Source organism: Arabidopsis thaliana, chromosome 4 (assembly GCF_000001735.4).
Source record: "Arabidopsis thaliana chromosome 4, partial sequence".
In the NCBI taxonomy this organism is placed as follows: domain Eukaryota; kingdom Viridiplantae; phylum Streptophyta; class Magnoliopsida; order Brassicales; family Brassicaceae; genus Arabidopsis; species Arabidopsis thaliana.
The window spans coordinates 7,471,593-7,494,384 of record NC_003075.7 but is presented as its reverse complement, the minus strand read 5'-3'; the positions used below and the strand labels follow the sequence as shown (position 1 = coordinate 7,494,384).

General features: G+C 37.7%; 9 protein-coding genes and 1 non-coding gene across 17 annotated transcripts; 6 read left to right on the top strand and 4 right to left on the bottom strand.

The window, feature by feature from the left end:
• The first annotated feature begins 150 nt into the window (after positions 1 to 150).
• On the top strand, positions 151 to 669 carry AT4G12735 (uncharacterized protein). The gene has a single exon (NM_202810.1). The coding sequence runs from the start codon at positions 200 to 202 to the stop codon at positions 380 to 382; it is 183 nt and encodes a 60-aa protein (NP_974539.1). The 5' UTR covers positions 151 to 199; the 3' UTR covers positions 383 to 669.
• Positions 670 to 1,024: 355 nt separating this feature from the next.
• AT4G12731 (uncharacterized protein) lies at positions 1,025 to 1,252 on the top strand (the record flags this gene model as incomplete). Its single annotated transcript, NM_001125501.2, has 1 exon — positions 1,025 to 1,252. The coding sequence occupies one exon, from the start codon at positions 1,025 to 1,027 to the stop codon at positions 1,205 to 1,207; it is 183 nt and encodes a 60-aa protein (NP_001118973.1). The 3' UTR covers positions 1,208 to 1,252.
• Positions 1,253 to 1,304: 52 nt separating this feature from the next.
• On the top strand, positions 1,305 to 3,158 carry FLA2 (FASCICLIN-like arabinogalactan 2). Its single transcript, NM_117342.3, has one exon. The coding sequence runs from the start codon at positions 1,576 to 1,578 to the stop codon at positions 2,785 to 2,787; it is 1,212 nt and encodes a 403-aa protein (NP_193009.1). The 5' UTR covers positions 1,305 to 1,575; the 3' UTR covers positions 2,788 to 3,158.
• A 1,099-nt stretch (positions 3,159 to 4,257) lies between these two features.
• NUDT7 (MutT/nudix family protein) lies at positions 4,258 to 7,160 on the bottom strand. 6 transcript variants are annotated; one of them, NM_117341.5, is made up of 10 exons: positions 6,936 to 7,085; positions 6,791 to 6,844; positions 6,526 to 6,699; positions 6,315 to 6,380; positions 6,090 to 6,230; positions 5,940 to 6,017; positions 5,481 to 5,531; positions 5,344 to 5,378; positions 5,149 to 5,260; positions 4,258 to 5,049 (listed from the first exon to the last, which is right to left on the bottom strand). In NM_117341.5, the coding sequence occupies exons 3-10, from the start codon at positions 6,667 to 6,669 to the stop codon at positions 4,828 to 4,830; spliced, it is 849 nt and encodes a 282-aa protein (NP_193008.1). In that variant the 5' UTR covers positions 6,670 to 6,699; positions 6,791 to 6,844; positions 6,936 to 7,085; the 3' UTR covers positions 4,258 to 4,827. The 6 variants fall into 6 exon arrangements, with proteins under 6 accessions (NP_193008.1, NP_849367.1, NP_849368.1 ...); NM_001203778.1 differs by adding an exon at positions 5,595 to 5,714 and having other exon boundaries at positions 4,730 to 5,049; positions 6,791 to 7,084; NM_179036.4 differs by having other exon boundaries at positions 4,300 to 5,049; positions 6,791 to 7,160.
• Positions 7,161 to 7,555: 395 nt separating this feature from the next.
• Positions 7,556 to 9,717, top strand: AT4G12710 (ARM repeat superfamily protein). The gene is made up of 2 exons (NM_117340.5): positions 7,556 to 8,019; positions 8,505 to 9,717. Exons 1-2 carry the CDS (start codon positions 7,652 to 7,654, stop codon positions 9,343 to 9,345), a joined length of 1,209 nt encoding a protein of 402 aa, NP_193007.1. The 5' UTR covers positions 7,556 to 7,651; the 3' UTR covers positions 9,346 to 9,717.
• Positions 9,718 to 9,818: 101 nt separating this feature from the next.
• On the top strand, positions 9,819 to 12,024 carry AT4G12700 (calcium ion-binding protein). Its single transcript, NM_117339.3, has one exon. It carries the CDS (start codon positions 10,057 to 10,059, stop codon positions 11,740 to 11,742), a length of 1,686 nt encoding a protein of 561 aa, NP_193006.1. The 5' UTR covers positions 9,819 to 10,056; the 3' UTR covers positions 11,743 to 12,024.
• A 210-nt stretch (positions 12,025 to 12,234) lies between these two features.
• On the bottom strand, positions 12,235 to 13,829 carry AT4G12690 (DUF868 family protein (DUF868)). 2 transcript variants are annotated; one of them, NM_117338.3, is made up of 2 exons: positions 13,698 to 13,744; positions 12,235 to 13,596 (listed from the first exon to the last, which is right to left on the bottom strand). In NM_117338.3, the coding sequence occupies exon 2, from the start codon at positions 13,487 to 13,489 to the stop codon at positions 12,632 to 12,634; it is 858 nt and encodes a 285-aa protein (NP_193005.1). In that variant the 5' UTR covers positions 13,490 to 13,596; positions 13,698 to 13,744; the 3' UTR covers positions 12,235 to 12,631. The 2 variants fall into 2 exon arrangements, with proteins under 2 accessions (NP_193005.1, NP_001190706.1); NM_001203777.2 differs by having other exon boundaries at positions 12,235 to 13,829.
• A 1,636-nt stretch (positions 13,830 to 15,465) lies between these two features.
• Positions 15,466 to 15,765, top strand: AT4G02915. Its single transcript, NR_143986.1, has 2 exons — positions 15,466 to 15,575; positions 15,682 to 15,765. It is a non-coding gene; the product is annotated as an uncharacterized misc_RNA (transcript).
• A 263-nt stretch (positions 15,766 to 16,028) lies between these two features.
• AT4G12680 (uncharacterized protein) lies at positions 16,029 to 19,281 on the bottom strand (the record flags this gene model as incomplete). The annotated part of the gene is made up of 9 exons (NM_117337.2): positions 16,029 to 16,406; positions 16,602 to 16,842; positions 16,941 to 17,136; positions 17,211 to 17,376; positions 17,501 to 17,607; positions 17,983 to 18,271; positions 18,365 to 18,694; positions 18,782 to 18,890; positions 19,188 to 19,281. 9 exons carry the CDS (start codon positions 19,279 to 19,281, stop codon positions 16,211 to 16,213), a joined length of 1,728 nt encoding a protein of 575 aa, NP_193004.2. The 3' UTR covers positions 16,029 to 16,210.
• A 52-nt stretch (positions 19,282 to 19,333) lies between these two features.
• AT4G12670 (Homeodomain-like superfamily protein) lies at positions 19,334 to 22,379 on the bottom strand (the record flags this gene model as incomplete). Of its 2 annotated transcripts, none has more annotated exons than NM_001340797.1 (4): positions 22,278 to 22,379; positions 20,624 to 22,155; positions 20,449 to 20,503; positions 19,334 to 20,078 (listed from the first exon to the last, which is right to left on the bottom strand). In NM_001340797.1, exons 1-4 carry the CDS (start codon positions 22,305 to 22,307, stop codon positions 19,866 to 19,868), a joined length of 1,830 nt encoding a protein of 609 aa, NP_001328952.1. In that variant the 5' UTR covers positions 22,308 to 22,379. The 2 variants fall into 2 exon arrangements, with proteins under 2 accessions (NP_001328952.1, NP_193003.2); NM_117336.3 differs by having other exon boundaries at positions 19,866 to 20,078; positions 22,278 to 22,306.
• Between the last annotated feature and the right edge of the window lie 413 nt (positions 22,380 to 22,792).

Here is a 22,792-nt window from a genome sequence, read left to right as displayed (position 1 = left end):
GGCATAATTAAAACGGACAACGAAACTATTCACTTATTAAGCTTGGCCGCCAAGTTATAATGTCACTTTCCAAAAAAGAGACGTGTACAAAGAAGATTCAGTGACTTTCTTCACCATCCCCTTATATATACATTATCTGACATGTATAGTAAGCTCAAATTAACTTAAGAACTCACACTTAAGTTTTAAACCTCCAAGGATGTCTCTCTTCACGCTCTTCTTCGCTTGCTTTGTTCCAAAATCTGGTTCAAGGATTAACACAACCGACAGTAATTTGGAAGTCTTGTCTTTGAAGAAACCCAAAAGAAAAACCGAGTCCATAAGAACTCCTACTATCGTCGTCTCTTATTTTCCCGTAGGCTCCAACCTTTCTCGTCTATAGGAACTAGGAAGTAGGAAGGATAAAAGTGAAATTCTGTAGTTATGATCACAACCAAGAAAATATATGAGGCTGATACTATTGATCCAGTCCAATCTTGTTTATCTATGTAATAGACCAATGAAAGATTCTGCTTGTGGTCGACACTTTTTTGTAATGATGATTTTGTTTTGGGTAAGTTTATGTATATACAGTGGCACAGAGACAGAATAACTATTTATTGATATAAATATTATTTTTTAGTCAAAACTTTCTTACTTAATTGAAAATGAAATAAAATATTTAGCAGCAAATTATATCTTATAAACTCACATGCTTACTCATATCTTGTAATCGTTTTATCATTTGCTTCGTTTTATGCAGTGTTAATAACATTTGCAACGGCAAATCGTCTTTTGAGTAAAACATGTATTGATTCTAACGATTATAGTACAAACAGAAAATATGTTTACTCAATTGCTATATCAGGGTCAGTTGCGGAGTGGTTTGTTTAAAAACCACTCTACCACTATAAATATTTGTAAAATGATGTCATTAATTTTTTTTATAATTATGCTTTACAAGCTTTAGTTTTGGACCGGCCTGACTTTAGGCCAAGATTCAAATTAATAGAAAACCTCGCACTTAAGTTTTACAACTCCAAACATGTCTCTCTTCACACCCTTCTTGGCTTGCTTTGTCCAAAAATCTGATTCACGGGTTAACACAACCGACGCTAACTTGAAAATCTTGCCTTTCAAGAAACCGAAAAGCAAAACCAAGTCTCCAAGAGCTCCCACGATCGTCGTCTCTTACTTTCCAATAGGATCCAACCTTTCCCGTTTATAGAAATACGAAGATGAAAGTTAAATTTTGTAGGTATTTAAATTATACCTAAAATTGGTAAAAATAAAAATATACTATACTGTTACAGTTAAATTTTGGTCATGTCTACGTATGTACCTAGAGCCGAATAAAATATTGAACCGGGCCTTAATATTTCCTAAACACTAATGTGTTTCTCTCGTCGACACTTACTTTCAAATGTGACCCAGACTCAAGCTATGTAGAGCCCACTTACCTGCTGCTGCGCTGGAAATATGCGAGACAGCTTTGTTCATATAATCTATTTTATATATCTTTCATTATTATAAGACTCCTCTCCAAATGCTACCACACAATTCCTCTATCAAAGCCGCCCAATCCTCCACCCAAAAATGGCTTATCTCCGGCGAGCAGCCACCGCATTGGTTCTCATTTTCCAGCTCCATCTCTTTCTCTCTCTCTCAAATGCACATAACATAACCCGAATCTTGGCCAAAGACCCTGATTTCTCCACTTTCAACCACTATCTCTCAGCGACTCATCTCGCCGACGAGATCAACCGCCGGCAAACAATCACCGTCTTGGCCGTCGATAACTCAGCAATGTCCTCCATCCTCTCTAACGGATACTCACTCTACCAAATCCGCAACATTCTCTCTCTCCACGTCCTGGTCGATTACTTCGGCACCAAGAAACTTCACCAGATCACCGACGGCTCCACCTCCACTGCCTCCATGTTTCAATCCACCGGATCCGCCACCGGAACTTCTGGATACATCAACATCACCGATATAAAAGGCGGTAAAGTCGCTTTTGGTGTCCAAGACGACGATAGCAAGCTCACAGCTCACTACGTCAAATCCGTCTTTGAAAAGCCTTACAACATCTCTGTTCTTCACATCAGCCAAGTCTTAACCTCGCCGGAAGCAGAAGCTCCCACGGCGAGTCCCAGCGACCTCATCCTCACCACAATCCTCGAAAAACAAGGGTGCAAAGCTTTCTCCGACATCTTGAAGTCAACCGGCGCCGACAAAACGTTCCAAGATACCGTAGACGGAGGCTTAACGGTGTTCTGTCCCTCCGACAGCGCTGTCGGTAAGTTCATGCCGAAATTCAAATCCCTTTCTCCGGCGAACAAGACTGCGTTAGTGCTTTACCACGGCATGCCGGTTTACCAGTCGTTACAAATGCTTAGATCAGGTAACGGCGCCGTTAACACGTTAGCGACGGAAGGTAACAACAAGTTTGATTTCACCGTTCAAAATGACGGAGAAGACGTGACGCTGGAGACGGACGTTGTGACGGCGAAGGTAATGGGGACGTTAAAGGATCAAGAGCCATTGATAGTTTACAAGATCGATAAAGTGTTGTTGCCTAGAGAAATCTACAAGGCCGTTAAGACGTCCGCTCCAGCTCCTAAGTCGAGTAAGAAAAAGCCTAAGAACGCGGAGGCTGACGCCGACGGACCTAGCGCCGATGCTCCGTCAGATGATGATGTTGAGGTGGCTGACGATAAAAACGGCGCCGTATCAGCGATGATTACTCGAACAAGTAATGTCGTAACGGCCATTGTCGGGCTCTGTTTCGGAGTTTGGCTTATGTGAAGTGACGTGGCATTTACCTCGCTTTGGGAATCTTGTTTTCCTTTTTCTTTGTGATCTGTCGGTTTAATTTATTTTACATATTCTTTTTTTTGTTCACGTTGATACTTGGTGTGGAGATTTGGAATAATTAATTGTTCCACTTGTGTTGGATCTGATATGTTTTATTCTAAAAAAATGTGATGATCATTCAAAAGAGTGATTGGTACGTTGGAATCACGTGTATCTATAAAGATAGTGTCGGTGGTAGTCGAAATAGTGTGAGGCTGTGAGCTGTAAGATGCATGTTACATCCTTTGTGGTCGCTTGGATTTGACCCATGATGATGCTCCATCGTAACTACACTAATATGAAATATAGTATACTTTCAATTACAGAGGAAATCAGAATAGGGACAAAGATTATAATACGAGATAAAATGAGTGTTAGTTCAAACTTCCGATTATAATGTCGTAATATCTTTTAACCATATGTGTTGCATTGCACATAGTAATAAGGGCTTTAAGAGGGATTAAATGTTTTTCTATCTCTAGGTTGGGCATCTCCAACAAAAATTGTATTATCAGCTCCTACCTAATGTGGTGATATTCTTATTAGATATACTAGATCTTTCTTGTTCCATCAATCCATAATTAATAGTGTTTTGGACATGTAAGTTTAGTTAATCTCTAATCCGGTTTACAAATTGCGGTTTAGGTGTAATTAAAAAAAACAATCATGATTTAACTTATTAAATAAAAATCGGATGTATTTAAGAAATTTAGTGTGAGATAAAAATTGATTTTGTTAGTACCTACTTGTAAGAAATGTAATTATTTTATAACAAATGTAATTATTTTGAAGGATACTAAAATAGACATTTTATTGCTTTAAGTAATGTGCAAAACTTCAAAACATTTAATGCCACAACTATTGAACGAAGCTTTATTCACCCTTCTATTCACCTCCTTTTGCATTAACCAATAAAAACATGTCATGTCAAATCTTACTTAAATTACATAATAAATTAAAGCTATAATTATAAATCTAAACCGATATATAATCTCGTTTAATTACAAAATCTAAACCCTAATTCTCCTTTGTAAACCCAAACCTTCATTTAAACTCATTTAATCGTAAGAAAAAACTAAACCCTAATCGTATTTTCAAAACCCAAACCGACATTTAACCTCGTTTAATTGTAAAATCTAAATCTGTTTATAAACCTAAACCAATATTTAATTGGTTAATTGTAAAATCTAAACCCTAATCGTACTTTCTAAACCCAAACCGATATTTAACCTCGTTTAATCATAAAATCTAAACCCTAACCTTTTCTAATAAATCCAAACCGATACATAATTTCGTTTTAGTGGCAAATTAGATTTTATAATAAAATTAAATTCTTTTTATTATTGTTAAATGTCAGATTTTAATTGATTAAAATAGAAGAGGTGAATATAAGGGGGTGAAGGGTGAACCCAAGTATTTTTAGCAACTATTCCATTTTAAATTTTGATGTTTCCATGTTACAATAAATTTTCTATTTCTGGAAAAATAAATACACTATAATTTTAATATGGGGCCTATAAAGTTTTTTTGGGGCTAAAGCCCATATATGCCTTATCTTTTTCACGTTAGGCACACAGTACAAACGAGTCGCAAAAATTGGTGTACATATACAAAGTAATGTGAACCTTTTTAATGGCATTAACACTTTCTTGGATTCACACCATTTACCAGTGTAGTAAATGGTCAAGAGACGATACAGCTGAGAACTTAAAACCGGTTACGAGAAGATATTTTGGAAGAATAAACCAAGTGTATGGTAACACTCTTAAGCCTCATATCTTTAAAAAGCACGTAAGCGTTGGGAGAATCAAACCATCACTGGAAATAGACTAGAAGTCGATGGCAAGTTTTACAGTGGCTCATAGAGATGGTATAAACTTAAATATTTAGACGCAATTTTGTAGAATCGGAATAATATAGAAGAAAGTTTCCTGTTTTGTACACACTGGACACACACATGCCGAGATCAAACAGAATCAGATGAGAATGTTTTCAGAGAGAAGCAGAGGCTTGGTCACGCGATACTTTAAGGCGCTTGGCATGATCCGCATTGCAGTAGATAAAGCTCTCTTTACCAGATGATGTGGTAGTTGGCACAATGGCGAATCCCAAGTATTCTTCCTCACACTTCTTTTGGCAAATGTTAGCCATGAACTTGAACATCTCGTTCTTCTTGTTCCATGGTTGGTCTACATACTCTTGGATCGGCATCCACTGTAATACAATATACCAGTTTCGGTTAAATTTGAAATATATGTCAGTAACTTTTAACATTTTCTTGGCTCATCAACACTGAAAGTTAGAAAGGTTTACCTTAGCTTGCAAGATCTCAGATTTTTGTTCAGTAATATCGTAAGAGCGCGGACTTAAGACACACAGGAAAAACATATCTGTTTTCTTTTTTAAGATGGCTTTGTGGCTTTGCCTGAGAGTGTAAAGAGTTGAACAATGAGGAACAAATGCGTTTAAGCCAGATCAATGTGTCTACAGCAATAAAATTTAAGTTACCTGAAAGCCAGTACTTCGACAAAATCTGCAATAATCTGAAGAGAAAAGCCAAGAGAAGAACACAAATTTTAGATTAGAATGTCAAGTAAGAGATCCTTATGATTGAAATGCTTAATTTTTGAAAGCCAGATACTTACTCCAGTTTCTTCTTCCACTTCCCTAGCTACTCCAGTCCATATATCCTCGCCCTGTGGCATTGGAATGTTTTAGTTAGAAGCAAAAGACAACAACAATCAAAACTTCATATCCACCATTCTCTTAGTTTCATTCTTGGTATCATTACAGATTATCAGTAAACACTTGATGGATCTGTAAGATGTAAGAACTACTTTCTTATGCAATTCACCAACAACTCTCAGCACTACCAACTCCTAGAATATACTCCCCTAAACAATACGCTGACACCCTTCATAAGCCAAACCCTTACTAGTAGTTCACTCGTTTTCATTCACAGGACAATAAGGTATAGGATCCTAGGAGCTTCGTTCATCAAGATTGCCTCTTTTTAGCATTTAACTCTTCATGTCATTCACCGTGATTGTAAATATTTAACGGGATAGTAAAAGATCACAAAAACAATCTTATGTAAAAATCACCTCGTTGATAACACCAGTAGGCAGCTTCCACACATTTTTATCTTTGAAAAACCCACTCCTCTCCTGGACAACGAGGACCTGCTCATTGAATTATCATTATTTGTTAAGCAACGTATGCGAAACTATGCAAAGAAGAGAACAGTTGGCTACCTCTTTAGTATTTTTGTTGATGACCAAAGCACCAGCACCTACAACATGAGAAGCATTGGCTGGGATTGTATCAGGAGTTTCAGAGATCCAAGATACAAGCATCAAGTACTCAGGCTCCGCGTGGTGATATCTAAATCCTTCCTGAAAAAATCACCAAACACAAGAAGATATTCAACTAATCATCACAATAACTAACGTCAATCCAAATCCTCATATAAAACTTACACTAACTGCAGCCTCCACAAGATTAGCCAATCCAAGAGGCAGCTTTATCCAAATTCCCTTCTTCCCCTGCAAATCATAAACTCTGACTAAGTCCTCATGTTATCACAATCCTCTAAACTCTTAAGAGCTCATATCATATCTCAGAAGTTTATCAGTTATCAGTACAATCAAACAATAAGGCTTGAATCTGAGTTATATATATTGTTAATACCTCTTCTCTCCAATGCGAAAGAGAAGCCCTAAGACTTTCAGTAAAAACCTCAGAATCCATAGGTTCCACCATGGTTACAGTAACACCATCGTAATTATCAGTCTCACCTTCAAGTAAAGGAATCTGCTGAGCTCTAGTACCCATCTCAATCAATCTTCTTATCACAAAAATCAGCTACACGAGAGAGAACAAAAAAAAGTACACTTTTTTAACAAACCCATCTTCAGAAATCTCAAACAAGAGAGAATGAAGGAGAAAACTGTACCTGTGTGTACCTTGGAGAGAATTGAATTGAAGTTATCCTTCGATCTCAAGAAGACTTTATACAGAGAAGGTGAGAGAGAGAAACTGTAACGAAGACTTCATACAATTTCCGGGAAAAACCAAAAACCAAAAATAAAAAAACAAACCTAATTTAAAAAGAATGTTTCCGTGCCCTTTGTTTATTGGACTCATCTCGTTGGCCTCGGAAGTCAGAACAAAATGGAAACATCGTGGAACCACTTAAGAACTTTCAGAAGAAGCAGCAGATCAATGAGTTCTGATATATAGGAATTCCGCACAATATATTCCAATTTTTATTTTATTTTATAAATGAAAAATTATAAATTGTAGTCGTTTATTCTTTGTGTTAGTCTATTTGTTTCATTACGCCTAACGGCAGCAGCAAACTCTACCGCATATTGTTGAAGTAAAATGATGTCAACAATTTTTAACCGCAGCTACTTGCGTTTGCCTTAACGTTTGACCACATCGTCTTGCGTCCACCAAACGAATATCATCATGGTTGCTGCTGTCGCAAATAGATGCGGCGATCAAACGAACAACCTAATTATACTTTTAAATAGTTATATAAATATTCGGGATTTGTTGTTAATTTTGAAAATAATTTTTCTAGCTAATTCTTTCTTATATTCTTTCCTTGCATAAAATTGAAAAAGTTAAAATATTGAAATGTCCCGGTTGGTAAATTGTGAACTAACTAACCTCGAGAAATATGGGCTCTTTCAACTAATACCATAACTTTCGTTTTAATTAAGTAGATGATTCGATAAGTCGTCGTTTCGTCTTTGACTAGAGAGAAACAAACACAAGAGCGAGCAAGCGAGCGAGAGAGACAGAGATAATGGTGGTGGAAGAGAACCAGAATCAGATGATGGCTTCCATCGCCGGCGACTCAACGGTGACGGCAAATATATCGGAAGAAGACGAAGCAGAGGAGGAAACCACCACCAACACATGGAAAACCACAAAGGAATTACTGATTCTACATCTCTCCAAGAAGCTTCTCCATGGAGATCTCGATTTCCGAATTGAAGCCGCTAAGGAAATCCGAAAGCTGCTTAGAAAGTCTCCGGTTAAGTCTTCCGCTAGGTCAAAACTCGCCGACGCCGGCGTTATCCCGCCGCTTGTTCCCATGCTCTTCTCCTCTAACGTTGATGCTCGTCACGCCTCTCTCCTCGCTCTCCTTAACCTCGCCGTTAGAAATGAACGGTAATCTCTCTTGGATTGTTCTAGGTTTTATTGCCATGTACCAGAAACTGATTCTCTCGTCTTGTCTTCTAGGTCTAATTTAACTCGATCTGAGGCTTTAGGCAGTGTTTAGGATTAGTGACTTCACTAATCTCTGCTCAGAGCTTGATTTATGACATTGTTCTGGATTTGTAGTTTTAGTGTTAAGGCAATTGTTTAACTCTATCAATCAGGCATCAGAATGTACTGAGAGTAGCTACATTTTGGACTTTAGATCTGTTGAAACCAAGAGGATACTGCTTTTTGGACACTGATCTGATTGCTCTAGGTCTAGCTTTACCTGTAGTTTACTGCTATTTGGATAAAGATAGCAAATGTAGGATGTAATTTACCTACTTGCTCCAGCAGTATTTTCTACAGATCCTTTGTAATCTGTGTGGAAATAGATTTGCATTTTCAGTTCTTGTGGTGGTCATTACTTATTTTGGGTTGTGATTTCTGACCAGGAATAAGATTGAGATTGTGAAAGCCGGTGCCGTTCCACCTCTCATACAGATTCTGAAGCTCCACAATGCTAGTTTGCGTGAATTGGCCACTGCAGCAATTCTAACACTTTCAGCTGCACCAGCCAACAAGGCGATGATTATAAGTTCTGGAGTTCCACCGCTTCTGATTCAGATGCTTAGCTCCGGAACTGTACAAGGGAAAGTAGATGCTGTCACAGCCCTTCATAATTTATCAGCTTGCAAAGAGTACTCTGCTCCAATTCTTGATGCTAAAGCTGTCTACCCGCTCATCCACCTCCTTAAAGAATGCAAAAAACATTCCAAGTTTGCTGAAAAAGCCACAGCCTTGGTTGAGATGATCCTGTCTCACTCTGAGGACGGGCGAAATGCCATCACCAGCTGTGAAGATGGTATTCTGACTTTAGTAGAGACTGTAGAGGATGGTTCTCCACTCAGCATAGAACACGCAGTTGGAGCTCTGCTTTCTCTATGCCGCAGCGACCGAGATAAGTACCGAAAACTCATACTGAAAGAAGGTGCAATCCCGGGTCTCCTAAGTTCAACAGTAGATGGAACATCAAAGTCCCGAGATAGAGCCAGAGTTCTCTTGGACCTACTGAGAGAAACCCCTCGTGAGAAAGAAATGACTCCATTAACACTAGAGAAAATTGTCTATGGCATTGCAGTACAAGTCGACGGGGCAGAAAAAGCTGCTGAAACGGCTAAGAAACTGCTGCAGGACATGGTTCATAGAAGCATGGAGCTGAGCATGAAAAGCATCCAGCACAAGGCTGCGTCTTGTGCATCTATTCCTGATATCTCTTCCAAATCGAATAGCTAACGATCGTAGTGGTAATATTATTGATATCGTAGAAGCAAGAAGGTTGCATTACGAGATTTGTAGTGTTTCAGGTTCTGATCTGGAAAAATTCAAGAATTAGAGCCGGGTTTAGGTCTAGTCTTACCTCTCCGGAGTTGGAAGAAAAACCATTTGCTAAGTTTTGAAGGCTGAATTTTTCTTTCCCTTTTGTACATACTTTTGGTTATGGGTCATGTGTATATCAGAACCCTTCCTCATGCTTTTTACGCTGTCTCGTCACATTGATTCGGCATTTTCGTTTTGAAGTTTGGTATTCTTGGTCTTTGTCTGTTAAACAGTTTAAATGAAATACAGTAAAAATGACGGCCTTGAGCTCTATTAAAAGACCACCGGACAAAAATGGATTTCTTATTTCACCGAGTGCATAAAAATGGTTTCTAACTACAGCAACTATTGGAAAAATGTACAAACTCACAAACTGACGTCGTTTTAGCCCACACTGACCTCAGATTATAAACTAAAGTAACGTCCTTTTGCTATAGTCGATGTCTCGATGACGACGCAAGTAGAGTCGCTCCACCTCCACATGTACACGTGTAGGCAAAAAAATACACACACACATTACAAGAAATGTTCCAAGCTCTTCGATTCCTCCGCTTGACATGGCCATAACTATTCTTGACACTGTCTCTAATCTCTGAGAATGACATTCATCGAATCTTGAAGACAAAGATGTCAGGAAGATCTGCATTTTCCAGAACCGGAGGTTTCCGACCTGAGAATCTAGGGCAAAACGCAGTATCCTTAATCGGAAGCATAGGCTTCTCTGTACTCGTAATCGGAGTCGTAGTTTTCACCATTATCGCTGCTACATATGAACCAGAAGATCCACTATTTCACCCATCTGACAAAATCACAACTTTCCTCACATCCAATTCAAACGCTACTCTTAAATCCGACGACAGTATTGTCAAAACCGGTGAAGATTTCATGGCGGCGAACCAAACCGCGTTTGGCGGATTCATCAATATAGCTGATGTTGAAACATCTGAGAATGACTCTGATGGTAATCAATTGGATTGTGATACCAATATCCCAATTGATTGCAAAGATCCTGAAGTTTTTCACTTGATGATGAAAGCTACTATGGAGAAGTTTAAAGACAGTCACTTTTATAAGTTTGGTAAACCTGTGATTGTGGAAGGTAGTAGTAGTTCTTGTGATATGGCTTGGCGTTATAGACCTAAGGATGGTAAAGCGGCTGCGTTTTATAAGGATTATAGGAGGTTTGTGATTGAAAAGTCTGGGAATTGTAGTGTTAGTGTGATGGGGATTGGTGAGTATCATTCGGGTGTGAATGCGAGGAAGCGGAAGAGGCCCGGGTTTCGAAATTCGAGTGGTGGTAAGGTTGATGATTTCGCATTGCCTGTAGTTGGTGAAGCAGTGAATGATTCACTTCCTGTTGTTGAGTCTGAAAATGTGTTTAAAGAAGGTCATTACTTGGTTTATTCTGGTGGAGGAGATAGGTGTAAGAGTATGAACCATTTCTTGTGGAGTTTCTTGTGTGCTTTAGGGGAAGCTCAGTATTTGAATAGAACATTAGTGATGGATTTGACTCTTTGTTTGTCTTCTGTTTATACATTGTCTGGTCAAAACGAGGAAGGGAAGGACTTTAGGTTTTACTTTGATTTCGAGCATTTGAAAGAGGCTGCTTCTATGTTAGACCAGGTGCAGTTTTGGGCTGATTGGGGGAAATGGTATAAGAAGAATGGATTAAAGCTTCATCTTGTGGAAGATTTTCGGGTCACACCGATGAAGCTTGTTGATGTGAAGGACACGTTGATAATGAGGAAGTTCGGGACAGTAGAACCAGATAACTATTGGTATAGAGTATGCGAAGGGGAGACAGAATCTGTTGTGCAAAGGCCTTGGAATCTATTGTGGAAATCTAAACGACTGATGGAGATTGTTTCTGCGATTGCTTCGAGGTTAAACTGGGATTATGATGCTATTCACATTGAGAGAGGAGACAAGGCGAGAAACAAGGAAGTTTGGCCTAATCTTGAAAAGGATACTTCACCAAGCTCCATTTTATCTACCCTCCAGGACAAAATCGAACAAGGAAGGAATCTTTATATTGCAACAAATGAACCAGAGTTATCTTTCTTTAACCCCTTGAAAGACAAGTACAAACCCCATTTTCTGGATGAGTTTAAGGATCTCTGGGACGAGAGCAGCGAATGGTATTCAGAGACAACGAAGCTTAATGGAGGAAACCCAGTTGAGTTTGACGGTTACATGAGAGCGTCTGTTGATACAGAGGTGTTCTTGAGAGGGAAGAAGCAGATTGAAACATTCAATGATCTTACCAATGACTGTAGAGATGGAATCGGCACTTGCAACGTAGCAGCAAGCTGATCGCTCTGGTAAGTATTTCAAAAGCTTGTTATCAGAGACAGTTGTTTGTTTGTAGGTTGATAGAAAACTTGAACCGTCTTGTTCCACTTGTTTCCACTTTGGTACCTATAGAATAGCTGTTTGTATGTTCAATCACTAATGTAACGTTTCTTCTAAACTACTAGTATTTTCCTCTCTACATCTTCCTTCTTTCTTTGAATGGTTACCAGCCTAGACTTGGCGTTTAGGTTGAGCTACTTTGTCAGTTGCTAAGTTGATGAACTATTCGTGAGATTTCGAATGAAAATTATAGATATCATTTTAATTTTCTTAAATCCTCATTGTGGTTTTTAAACAAAACATATCCCATACTAGGCCCTTAACCATGTCCAATAACCCTCATAGGTAAGTTAGGTTATGAGTAAGTGTATCCATGTGACTTTATTAGGTATTAGTTGGTCTCATTCCTAACCAGTGTGGGATATTTACCAATACCATCCCCTTTAGACAGTGATGTCCTTAACGGTTTTCTTTTGATAATCGCTCAGCGTACTGTGTTGCGCAGAGCCATTAAAGTAGTAATAGAACTCTCTCAGACAAAACAAGTAAAGAATCTTGAGATGGCAAGAATTTTTGTGTTTACACAATGATTCTAAAGCCAATCAATCTTACAACATTTTCAACCTAATCAAATCTTCTTCTGAGTTGGCTAAGAAAAGGTCTAGGTCAGTGTTAAGCACACAGAAACAGTCTTGTCTAAGATAAAAAAAATAAACTCTCTACACGTCTTGGTGAATTTGACAACTCAAAATTATCAAGAGTCGGTCACACGCTAAGATTGATTTTTGAATGTGAATTTACAGTCAGGCAAAAAAATCAATGCAAGCTTTTGGATTGAAAACATTTAGACTTACTCCAATTTCCAAGCATAAAGAAAGAGACAAAACTCCGACGAAGAAGAAGAAGAAGAAGCACTGCAATTCTTGGTTTCGTTGCTCGTTTCGCTTTCACCGCTCTCCGGTTTAAAGATGAACAAGCCGTGCCCCGTACCGGGGGTGCTGAACAACCAATCATACACATCCCAAAACACTTGAACAGGTTCTTTATCAACCAAAACAGTCTGGTTCCCTCTAAATTTCCACTGCAGATTTCTCACCTGAACCAAAACGATCCCATCTACGCTAATCCACATCTCTGGTTCTTTCGCCCCGGTAGAGCTCTCCACTACGATCTCATGCTCTCTCTTCCTATCATGGAACTTAGCCCTAGTCGAAAAAATCTTCTTCCCAAACACATTCTCTTTCTTGTAGAACAAGGCAGCGTCAACCAAGGAAGGTCTAGATTTAGTCCTCTTAAAAGCTTTCTTCTTGTGATCACCCAACAACAAAACAACCTCTTCCTCGGATACAAGCGCCACGTAAAAATCGGAGCTCGGCTCAGGCCCGCCGTTGAATTTCGCAGACCTAAAATCCCAATAGACATCTACTTGGTTTCCTTCGACCTCAAACGATTTGTAACCTTTCTTGTACCAAAAGTGCCATGGCTTAAGATCAACCTTGCAACAGTAATTCATATCGCCTTGTACGCTAGTGACCATCACGGTTAAGGAATGGTTCATGAGATTTTTAGACCATAGAACCCTAACGTTTCTCCAGAATCCAACCATATGTGCTTGGTAGATGCACGTCACGCTGCTTTGTGCTGTCTTATACGTCACCGGATCCTCTGTTATCTTCTCTGCCGTTGAAGATTCTGACCTCAAAGACATAATTTAACGAAAACAGAGATCTCAAAAACAGAGTAATTTGAGAAAAATTGAAACAAATTCAAAAACTAGGTTTTGTTGATCTCTGAGTCAAAAAAAAAAAAAAAAAACTGGAGATTAAAATTTGAGAGGGAGGGAGAAGATAGAAGGAGAAGAAACATCCATGTAATCATGAAGGATCTTCAAGGAAGAGAGCATTGCATTATCAAACAAAAATAATAATTTTTTTTTGTCATATTCCAGTTGTTCTTCAATTTTATTTTACTTAAATTTTGTTAGAAGTTTTATAAAAGCAAAAAATAAAATGTCCAGTTGGTTTTGTCCCCAGTTGTCGTTAAAATATAACAATATCCTTTAGCTTATATCTTATTATTTTATTCTTCTTATTGCCAAGACCTAAGAGTGTCTGATCATTATATTTGTTTTGGTTCATTAAATTGCACATGGGAGTTATGGAGAGCAAACGTTAGTACAGTCTCGAATTTTGCAGAAGATTATTAGGTCAAGTGTCAGTACAAAAGAAAAACTATTTTTTTTTCTCTGATTTGTTCTTGAGAGATTTTGGAAATTTATGAATTATACAAGTGTTTAATGGAAACTTAAAAACACTTTTTTTTTTTAAACATCGAAAACTTTATTAGATTGTAAAAGGTTGATACAAGAATTGAACTAACCAAGGAGGTGAAACAGAATACAAATGATACAAAGATGTAATGAATATAGCATGATGATTGATGAGCCATCATCGTATTTGGCTATTTGCTGCACTTTTTCTGTAATATTCAGGAAATACTAGGTTGTGTAATCTTTTGATTATAAGCAAAAGCGGTGATATTATTTATAATTGGATTACATGATTTGTTAGTTCTTACTGGTTCACATGTTTATATAATAAAATTTATTTAGTGGTTGGCATATTATAGGAGCATCATATGTGAGTCACCACATGGAACTGATCGTCCACGTGTTGTATCTTATCTACTTGTGATTTTGTCCTCAAAAGGCTAAATTCATGAGTGCTTGGTAATTTTATTAATATTGATAGGTCCAATGTCACTTTTACCAAAACTAGAAAAGTGAGAGAAGGGGAAACTTGGAAATGTTTTATAATGAAGGTTTGGTTTTCGATCTTGCAAGAAATCCGCATTATAAGAAGTATTATCAGTTTGTTGATGTTAACAAAATGATGGTTATGTGTCTCTTAGATATAAAAGTTGAGGAAAACTTTGCTAAAGAAAGACATAAACTATGTTGAGGGATTATTGGTACCACTTAAGTTAACATTGAAAGGAAAAAGACTAAAGATTGTGTCAGATGGCTGTGGATTGTTCTAGCAAAGTGAAATATATACTTTGAATTTCTAATTTCATGAAGGAAGTTATCAATGAAGTGAGTCATAAAAACATTGCGTAAATCACTATTGACAATGCAGCAAAATGTAAGGCGGCTGGAGAGATTGTTGAGTGTGCTTCTCTTCGCATCTATTGAACACATTTTGGCCCTGAATGTTTTGTAGTTTTTAATTGGTTTTTAATCTTTGGTTTTTGATTTTTGTAGTTTTTTATTTTTGTTGTAGATTTTAGTTTTAGCAAAATCATGAATGGAAATTTGTTTAATTTTTAGTTTTTCTACATAATCTTAATTTTTAAACGTTTTTAAATTGTGTATTTTATCTTTGGATGAATTTGTAAATGGTAAAAATAGCATAATTAAACAATAATAGTACATTAAAAAAAAATGTCATGTAAATTGTTTTAAAAACCCACAAAACTTGGTTTTTAGATTGTATAAAGAAATAAGTAAAAACTCCTAAAATCTGGTTTTCCTATTTGTTAGGAAATCTACTTTTTGTAAAATCATGAACGGATAATTATTTAGTTTTTGCAAAATCAAAATTCAAAAACTACTTCAAAAACCGCAGCCATTCAAGGCCTTTGTTGTGTACAACCTTAATCTTGCTTTGAAGAATATATGTGCAGCAAGGAATGTGGAAACAAATGTAGAAACATATGAGGAGTGCAATTGGATAACAACAATTCATGGGGATGCTCTCGTAGTCAAAAACACAATATGAGACTAATAATCTTTAGTAAGTTCTCTCCTCTAAAATTGCTTTCAATGGCTGGTTTTCGTTTTGATTTTGTTATTGTGATGCTTAAAAGACTGAAATTATCACAATCGTCAATTGTCTGAAGATTGTGGATAATGAGATGTGGGATTCCATGATTGAGAGGGTGAAGTATGAATATACAAGAAAGAAGAACGTCAATTGTCTGAATAATAACTTGTATGTTGATACTTTTTAGTGGCTCATTGGACGAAGAATAACACTGCCCTACATTGTTTAGTTCACTCTTTAAAACCAAGGTAGCAATTTCACGAAATCCAAATCGTCCTTCCTCTTTTTGCCACATTTGACATATGTATACCATATTTTTTCTGTGTTGTAGATTTTATAGTGAAGCATGACTAGCTGAAGATTCCACAACAATTAGTCCTCATAAGAATGGAGGAAATCTCAAGTTAGAGGATGAAGTGTTTTCGAAAACTATTTCCTCATACTGATGATTAAAGTAAAGTTATGAATATATGTTATTCTTGACAAAGAGTGCTCTTTTTGAGGATTTAATTAACATACATATTGGAATATAAAACAAATCCTAAAATACTACTGAAACCGCTTAGACAGAGGGAAGAAGGAAAAAGACAAGATATCATAACTACTTAGACAACATCCATGTCCGGTGTTTCAGTCCGATCCAGATTTCCTGTTTGGTCGCTGTTGGGTTTGAGTATCCCACCAGCTCGATTACCTGATGCACCCATTTCAAGAGCTTCTATGTACAACACTTTAACCAAGTTCATGAATCTGCGTCGAAACGTTGGTATTCTAGACATTGATGCTACCATTCCTTGCAGCCTTCAAAGGAAAGAAGAGAACTAGCTTCAGTGATCATATTTTTAGAACAGAATCAATAAACCACTAAAAGCCTCACCCCAAACTTTGCAAAAAGCCTCACTTTCTATAAAGAAATGGTCTAAATCAAGACATGAGAACCATTCACAACATGAGATGCAGAGAAGATATAATTTCTGCTGATGTTTGATAACATACCTTCTGATTATGGCTTGCAATTGTGCTTTTCTTACTGTATCACTTGACGGGAACCCGGTGTTGTCCCAGTCCTCGGTTCTTTCATTTTTGCATACCATTACCAATTTCCTCAGACAAAACTCTTCATCCTCAGTAAGCTTCAGGTTTTTTATCTGCTCCTTCATTATCAGTAAGGGTCCAACTAGCCACACAAATACTTTATCTCTTGGGCTGTTTAGTTCTGTAAGCTCCACGCCATCAGCTGCCAGAAATTCATCACAAAATCATAAGTCTGCGTGGTGGGAAACAAAAAAGAAGATTTTTACAAGAATTTGTGCAGAGATCATCGAGTATACGTACTGATCACCAACCCAGATGAGTTCGATTTAGCCGATGCAAGGAGACACTGTAACACCGTCCACGCGGGTAGTTTGATATAGAGCTTCTTAGAATTACCCTTGACAAGACACTCCTCTACATCCTTCACATCTATCAAGCCATCGCGAAGAAGTATCCTCCCATTCACCTCACACGACTTAAACAACCATTCCCATACCTTAAAAGAGAAACACGTGTGTTCACTTACTCACTGGAGATTATGCTATGAAGTCAAATAAAGGTCTAATATACCTGAACTGGTTTATATAGTGTAATTGCTTTTTTCAGTGTCCTCGACTGTTCTGAAACAAGCTTTGAACCCAGGGAGCTGCTTCTTTTGCTCTTGAGATCAACGTTCTTACTCTCTCCTAATATTCTTTTCCCATGAACAGTCTCTGTTTTCGTCCTATAGCAAGGCCTGGCTGTCACAAGCATATATACTTTACAGTCACAAATTTATAATCAACCAACGCTAAATCACGAAATCGAAGGTTTACGTCGTGGATATGAAATATTAATGGAACAGAGCCTCCACTATGTACCTCGGCAGGCTAGTTCCTTCTCTCAAATAGAGTAAATCATTTACATATTCGTCAAACAGTGAGACCGCAGCAATTATATAGTTAAGTCCCATTCTGAAAGAGTCCTCCTGAATAAATAATCAAACGATTAAAGGATAGAGACCTCCTAACCGACCATAAATTATCAGTGCCTACCCATAGCGATCATTCAAGATACATGTCTTAAGAATTTTCATGGCAGATACTTAAATTACAAAATCTATGGCTAAGCCGCAGTTTAACTAACATAAAGTATCTAAACTAGCCAGAACTATTGTCGAAGCAACAGTAACTATCTCACAAATAGTTAAAAATCACAACCAGAGGAGCTCAAGAATTAAGCAGTTTCCTTTCAAATCCTTTCGACATAGAATCTAATGAAGCCTCAAAACCAAAGAACATCAACATAACCAAATCTGTAAGCTATAAAACCACTTAATGGACTATAAGTAAAGGCTGTGAACCTGATGAACGATGACTCCACTGTACAGTCCAAGAAAGAAGCTGGATAAAACTGAAGCTATTACAGCTCCCGCGACAGCCAGTGGCCATAGCAATATGGCAAGACCTGCAAATGGAACACAGACACTCTCTAGGAATGGGCCCTCTCTACCAACAAGGTCTTCCAATAGCCTCTTCCATCCTTTGAGTAACATGTATGGGCTTTTGTAAACAGCGACAGCTGTTATTAGAAGAACATCTACCATCACACCTATGAGACTAGCAAGGAGACAACTAGGTAGCCGAGACAACCTGGTAAGAAAATGAGATTACGCCATCACTGTAAACTGTAAAAAAAAATTGTTCTTCTTTATCTCTAACGAAGAGAGCGATTCAGATTCTTACTTTATCTCTAAGGGTTCAACATCGGCCGAAACCATTTCTCTTAACTCATCCATGTAGGAGAAGTAAGAATGGAAGCAGAAATCTGTGAAGTCTGTAACCACAGTACAACTCCCTTTAATAGTGGAGAACGAACCATCAACAAAGCAATGGTAGCATTTGCTAGTAACAGACTCTCCTACAGCCTCGAATGTAGCCATAAGAGGCGTGAAAAACCCGTAGGCGATTCCACCGAAGAGACTTCCTACTATACCAGCAACTGGCCAGAGGAGCAAAGGCAGTGGAAATAATACCAATGCCAAGGTCTTCAAAACCAGCCCTATTCTCTTGGTTCTAGAGGTTACAAAAACAAGATATTTAGTGGAAATTAAAAGGAGATGAAACAAGAAACAAAGTATTTCAAATTTGATGGGTATACACCTTGCCAAACAGTAGTAGGTCCAAATGAAATGTGCTGGCCAAAGGCCAATGATGACACATGAATTGCCAACCAAAATTATAGCAGATGATATTGGACCAATAATCAGGGCTGAGAACCAAAACGAAACAAGAGGGAGAACGTTACACCGTACATAACTTACAGTGCTTTACTAAAATACTCAATAAGTTTTGTGTAAATAAACATCATTACTCATTATTAATATGAATTCAAATAGCTTCAGTAGCCTCCTAAAGTATTCCATTTACCAAAATCTAACCTTAAGAGTGCAGAAAATCAGATTCGAGTTTACACGACTCTGGAGCTCTAACAAACTCAAGAGCTAATAAGCAAAGCTAACATCTCCATTCTTATGGATGGAGAGAAGAAAGAAGAGAAGATTCATACCCTTGGTGACGCCAAGGAGCAGCAAGAGGAAGAAGTAAGGAAGAAAAGAGACAAAACTCCACAGTTTCTCAAAGAATCCTTTGGGAACTTCCATTTCTTTTTTTCTTGCCACTCAGTGAGCAGAGAATAAACCGACAGAAATAAGCCGAAAGTGGAGGATAGTGGCTGTACGTGGCACTCTTCTAGGACACGTGGCGGTTAAAGGATTTATAGTTGAACCCACGCACTGGCGGGAATTCTACCCTCATCATTTTCTGTCTAAAACATCTATTTTTTAATTCATTAAAAACTTAGAAAAAAGTTTGTTTACACGAAGTGTAAAATTGACCTTACTGTTTTCTTCTTTGTCTTACAATTGCAGAGAAATCCATATCAAAAGACATGTAAAAGTTTAATAGATATTGAAGTACAACATTGGTTCATGATTTTTAGTATAAACTTGTGTTCAAGTGTCATGAAATATCATCTCACTCTTGTGAATTCTCTACATTGCCGAGGACATACAAATTAGAAAGGTAAGATCAATTTTTTTTTTTTTTTTTTGAATTTAGTGTTAAAAGGTAAGATCAGTTTTGCTCCATATACATTTAGCAAACTAGGAGCAAGCAAGGTTGTACAAAATCTGCAAAGCCCTATCTACTACTCTTCTAAGCTCTAATGCTTGCTAAGTCCGATAGGTCATTCAGAACTAACTTCAGACACATAGTAATTCGGTTGTCTTTCAGTTGAAAGGCTTACCCATTTCCCCGTGTCAGAAGGAATTTTGTTTAACGTCTTCCACTTGTCCTTGAGGTCGCTTGGAGCCCGTTCATCATGAAACACATCCCGACCAAATTGCAAGATTTTGCGCCATGGAATATTCCTCTCGCCAGGGAATTTCTGCACACCAACCTAAAGGACAGGACGAAGTTAGACAAATCCACATTTATCACCATTGTGCACTACATAGCAAAATATTTAATTTGGACAGCCACAAACAATGTTATATATCTCAGATATAATTTCACAATGATTTGGAGGATAAGCTCTTATTTATGAAGTCTAGTCTACAAAACAATTGCATTACGACTGAAAATGAAATACCGCCTCTTAGGAGATGATAAGACCAGCTACCCTGGCTGTTTTTATAAAGCTGATAAACTAAAACAGGCATAAACCTTTAAAAAGAGCCGTTGAATGTGTAAGCTCCAAATTACGAAAAACCAAGATAACTGCAGCATGAAATATACGTAGGATAGAGAGAAATGTGCAAGTTACATACCCTAAGCATCTCTACTTCTGCCAGCGTCCAAAATCGTCTTTTCCTTTTTGTAGCACTACATGGAAGAAAAATTGTTAGCTTAAAGCCCGTGACAAGCTGCTTAGGAATCTTCCTCAAAAACATCCATTATGCTAAAGGCAATTTAAATGTCACGAAGTTCCAAATGAATAGAAACCTTTGTGCGGGATCATTAGACGCAGGTCCATTCTTCTCCAGGTAACTTTTGTGTCCGTATTTTTCAGGTTGAAAAGATGGTTTCTTCGAAGAGACAGAGCGTAAAGGTCGTGCTTCGATAGGTTGTTCTTGTACACCAGCCTTAGGGTGGATGATCAAAGCTAACTCTTGAAAAGCAACATTAGGGTCGTTAACATTGTTTGTAGACTCCGGAGATGAAATAGATGATACAGACTTTCGCTCTACTTGTTCAACTGTGCTGAAACCAGTCGCTTGCTTATTGAAGGCCACATCATCATTTCTCATATCAGCTTGGCATTGTCTGTCTTGATTCTCCGCCAAATAGAACTCATCCCCATCTCTTTCCACTCCTCTTTCCCGCTTTCTCTTCCTATCCTTAGAAACTTCCTTCCCATGAGTTTCAGTTTTAACAGTTTCGGTATGCTGATTCTTTTCAATATGTCTTCCCTCCCGATATCGCCCCTCCCCTAATCCAGAACCGAGTGACACTCTTTTATTGGTCCTAGGGATTTCCTGCTCGCATCTTTCAGTAGACGACACTTTCGTTTGCTGGTTATTCTCATGGAAACATCCTTGCCCACTTCTTCCCTCACCGAAATCAGAATCGCGGGCTTCTGTTCTTCCATCATTAGTTAAGACGTCGTGTTCATGAGTAGTTGCAACTGTTTTGTTTTGCTGGTTCTTCTCACTGTATCTCCTCTTCTCTTTTGTTTTGATACCAACAGCAAAACTGTGCGGTTGTGCTTTTTCATGGTTTATATCATCGCATCTTCTCTGTCGCTTTCTTTCCCCACCAACATCAATACTGTGCGCTTCTGGTGCTTGATGATTTTTCTCATTACCTCTTCTTACCCTTCCCTTTCTTCCCTCACCTGCATTAGAAATGCACGCATATGAAATTTCATAATTCTTCTCATTAAATCTTCCTCGCTGCTTTCTTCCCTTATCCGAATCAATATCATCAGCCTTAGAATTTTCCCGAGAATGAGTTTCAGCAGCAACTTTTTGCATTTTCTGACTCTTCTCGATCACTATCCATTTATTGTTTAATCCATCACCTTCCCTTCTCTTCCCACTAACCATACCACTTGCTCCAGAAACATTAACCTCCACTACATTCTCAACACCTCCAGCTTCTTTCTCCATCATTAAACCCACATCTACTCCTCCTAAACTCTCTCTACATCCCTTCCTAGACTTGTCAGTCAGCATAAGCTTCTTCCCTAACTCCAAACACTTGACAACTACACGCTTATACCAACAATAAGGACAATAGAAATTTCCAAATTCATCGAAATCAGGTTCATCAGATGCACAACTCTGATGAATAGCTATAGTACATTCCTCTCCGTAACATACCAAAACCCAATTGTCTTTCCCATCACACACGAAACAAGTATTAGTCTTTACAACATTATCACTATCACCTCCCTTGCTTTGCCCTAAATTTTGAGTCTTTCCTCCAATTGGACCATTCTCGTGAGTTTTCGGGTTTTCTTCATCAACGTCGTCCTGCGTTATCACATCAAAACAATCACCAAACTTTCGAAAGAAAGTAACAAAATTGACTTAAAAGATGAGAATTTTCGATTTTTTTTATCTCCAGTAAGTACAGAGAAACGTAAGAAGATTACCGAATCGGAGGATAAAATTCGAGAACTCATATCTTCTTCTTCTTTTTGCAATTTCTTCTGTTCATCGTTTCAGAGGTTAATTCCTGCGATTTGGTTCACTTTACTTCTTTCTTATTGGGCTGTTTATGGCTTCTTTTATTTTCATTAGGTTGGGCTGTGCCCACTAAACTTTACTTTAAAGTAAAACAGATAAAATTTTAATCAAATTCAAGAGAATATACCAAATTCAAGAGAAATTTTAACCCTAAAATCATGCATATAGGAACAAATTCTAATCAAGTTCATGAATAAAATAAAGATCCAATAGAGTATTAATCGAAACAATCATCAAGACTGATGAAAAAAACTATCTCTGCCAATAATCGGCTTTACTCATGCTTAGCTTCTTTTACCATTATGTATATCAATCATGTCTTACAATACATACATATACTCGTTAATGATTCAAATTACCCTAATTTTACTGACAACGAACAACTTTATTTTTTCCAATTCGATGAATCATAATTCTAAGA